At 46.2% G+C, this 3,250-nt stretch overlaps 1 protein-coding gene across 2 annotated transcripts in view; it reads right to left on the reverse strand.

Annotated features, from left to right (window-relative positions):
* Nucleotides 1–3,047, reverse strand: part of TLR2 (toll like receptor 2) — an 8,524-nt gene extending 5,477 nt beyond the window's left edge. For both annotated transcript variants that reach the window (XM_045295816.1, XM_045295815.1), the window contains exon 1: nucleotides 2,863–3,047. In XM_045295816.1, coding sequence (XP_045151751.1) covers nucleotides 2,863–2,867 — 5 coding nt within the window. In that variant the 5' untranslated portion in view covers nucleotides 2,868–3,047. The remainder of the gene's footprint in view (nucleotides 1–2,862) is intronic.
* Nucleotides 3,048–3,250: the final 203 nt, after the last annotated feature.

The following is a 3,250-nucleotide window of genomic DNA, read 5'->3' on the forward strand; positions in this document are numbered from 1 at the left end:
CACACACACGGGACCAGGCGCACCATCTCCACTTGTGAGGGACATAAAATCTGCCTCATCAGACCAACAGAAGGCCCACTCCTGGACAAGCAGCTCGGTCCAGCAACCCCGGATGAGCAGGAGCTCTTTCCATAACCAGTCACCCTGCCCTCAGTTGCCCTCTGGGACTGACAGAGTCCCTTCCAGGAACACGCACGTTCTGAGCCGGCACAAACAGATCAGGTACAATGTGCCCAGGCATCATCTTGGTTTATAGGGACTCTGTCAAGGACTGAGTGCGCCACCCTCCACCCTCGACTCCTCCACTCCCCAGCGGGTGAATTCTTTGGCTAGCAGAGGGTGCCCACTTAGATGGGGTATCCCGCTCCCCAGTTTTCTCCTCCGAGTCATGGCCTGCCCCGGCACGCCTTTCTGTTGTTTGACCTTTCTTGGTTCGTTCCCTTGATTTTGTTCCCTTCTTTTTTCATAGTCATCTCTGCTTTCCTTTATTTTCTCCTTGCCTTCCTCCCATCCCTCCTCTTCCTCCTTCTTTTACTTTGTTCCTGTTAGTTTTTCCCTCTTTTCTTTTCCCCTCCCTAGTTTGCTTTCAGGAGAAAGACGAGGCGGTCCTCTCCCGTAGAGTCAGAAACCCACAGGGGTGGTCCGTTCTCCCCACCACCTGGGCTCAGAGTCAGAACTGACGAGAAGGCAGTGAGAGGGGTTATGGTTTATCTACTGCTTTCTTCTTTTCTCTTCCCCTGTTTTCGTGTGCCTTTTTTTTCTTCTTAGTTATTAAATTCTTACTTTTTCCTTGCTCTTGCTTTCTTGAGCTCCCTCATTTTTCTTTTGTATTTCAATTTTTATAGTTTCAGTTTTCTCTTCTTTTTTTCTTGTCCTAGCTGATGTGAAACACGAACCTTGCCTACATGGCTCAAGTCCATCTGTATCTTCTACAGCCCTCGCCAGCGGGTGGGGAGCACTACCCATTCCTATAGCACCTGATCAAGAATCAATAGTGTCCTATCCCAGCTATATCGACACCCCCTTCCCCCAGAAGAATAAAGAGAGGGATTAGCCAACAAACCCAGGGACTAGGGAACAACAAGAGATCCCAAATCAATGGCCAGGAGGGCACAGAATGCTATGTAGCCAAAAGGAATTACTGAGAGCCAATATGATGGTTGAACATGATAGTGGGGGAGGAGGAAAATAAAAGGAAATAGAGGAAATAACTAGGAGGCAAAAGACATTTATAGAAGTATAAACATAGGCATGTACATATATAAATATATTAATATATAATGAGAGGGACATAGGTCTATGTACCTATATTTATATGCTAAGTATTAAGGTAGGACACGGACATTGGGCCTCTACTCAAGTCCTCCCTCAATGCAAGAACGCTCTGTTCTAATAACCTGGCATTCTGCGATGCTCACCTTTCTGAAACAATTGCTGAAGACAGCATGGGTGCATAAGCTAATGTGTTGAAGAAATCTGATGGTGGCCAGTTTATTATAAGATATACCATCTGGGGTCTTTTTTTTTTTTAACCTTGAACCAAGCTGGGGTCTTAAAGGCTTGAAGTTTAAACAAGTGGCCATCTATCAAGGAAGCAATAAAGCCCACACGGAAAGAGCACACTAGCCTGTGTGATGACGAGGTGTTGATGGGATCAGGTATCAGGCATCAGAAGACCCAAAGCCTATCTGTAGACAATTGGACATCCCTCACAAAAGAGTCACAAGGCAGCAAAGGGCCAGCCAGAGTGCAGTATAGCACCGATGAAACACACAACATCCCTCTAGTTCGTTATTGTTTCCTCCCCACTTCCCCTCCCCACCCCCCCCACTATCATGGTCCCAGTTCTAGCTTACAAATCTGGCTGGACCAGAGCATGTACACTGGTACAGTAAAGAGCGCTCAACACACAGAATCTAGGACAGATAAATCCCTCAGGACCGATAATGAGAGAAGTAATACCATAAGGGTGGGGGGAAGGTGGGGGAAGAAGAGGAAGAAAGAGGGAGCAGATTGCAATGATTGATGCACACACACACACACATACATACACACCCGGGGGACGAACAGTAGAAATGTGGGTGAAGGAAGACAGCAGATGGTGTAAAATGTGAAAATAAAGTAATTTATATATTTCAAGGGTTCAACCAGGGTAGGAGGGTGAGGGAGACAGTAGGGGGAGGAAGGAGCTGATATCAAGGGCTCAAGTAAAAAGAAAACGTTTTGGAAATGATGATGACAACATATTTACATGTGCTTGTTACAATTCATGTATGGATTGTTACAGGAGCTATAAGAGGCCCAATAAAATGATTTATGAAAATAAAAAAAATTTTTTTTGAAAATAAAAATTTTTTTAAGAAAAAATAAAGTGGCCAGCACCAGCCAAATGCACCCTCAACTGGGTAAATGAATAGCAAACAGAGACCTGCATTCGCACTCACATTCTCTGTCACACCCCCAGCTCAGGACCAGTTTCGGGGAACACCAAGGTCAATTGAGATAATGCAGTCCACAAAGGCAAGGTTCTACATTCTCCTTTGGGGAGTAGTGGCTGGTGCCTTAAAAGCTCATGAACAGGCATCTAAGGTAGAACTATGCGTCTTCCCCTACCCGGAGGGTAGAATTAACCCAATGGACCGATGGGCCACACCAACATGTCTCCACCATCGGGAGCCCTGAAAAACTAGATGGTGCCACCAGTCTCCCATATTATCAGCTGCTCTGAAAGGGCACACACAGTAGTGGGTGAAAAATCCCCACAAAACCATTGAAAAGGCTCGGGGTACTGGAAGTTGAAGACTGCAGGGACCGCTGAGACTATGCCCCTTAGGCACCTTTAAGGTCTGGAAGTGAACTCACCCCATGGCTTCATTTTCAGCCAAACAATAGACAAGCCAAGCCTATAACAGGAAACAATAGCACTAGTGAGGTTCGCACACTTTAGAAAATATAACTGATGACAAATAATTACTGATGATACTTAAACTACATTTGCCAACTTCTCTCCTATGTCCCGTAGTCTTTCAATACATCATCGCGTGGGGAACGCAATGTGAGGCACTGAGGAAAGAGCGAGAATGGCTGCAGTTAGAATACTCAGTGGGCTCACCTTTAACGGTGCAGAACAGGAGGCAGTCTGTGGGGAGGGGGGGAAGTTAGGGGTGGGGAGGAGGCAGACACCGTAAGTTACTACTGTCTACTGATGCCTCTGCCCGGAACAGTGTGTTTCTCTCTCTCTCTCTCTCTC

This window comes from Echinops telfairi, unplaced genomic scaffold (assembly GCF_000313985.2).
Source record: "Echinops telfairi isolate 266 unplaced genomic scaffold, ASM31398v2 ScPeMD7_5868;HRSCAF=6743_1, whole genome shotgun sequence".
NCBI classification, from domain to species: Eukaryota; Metazoa; Chordata; class Mammalia; order Afrosoricida; family Tenrecidae; genus Echinops; species Echinops telfairi.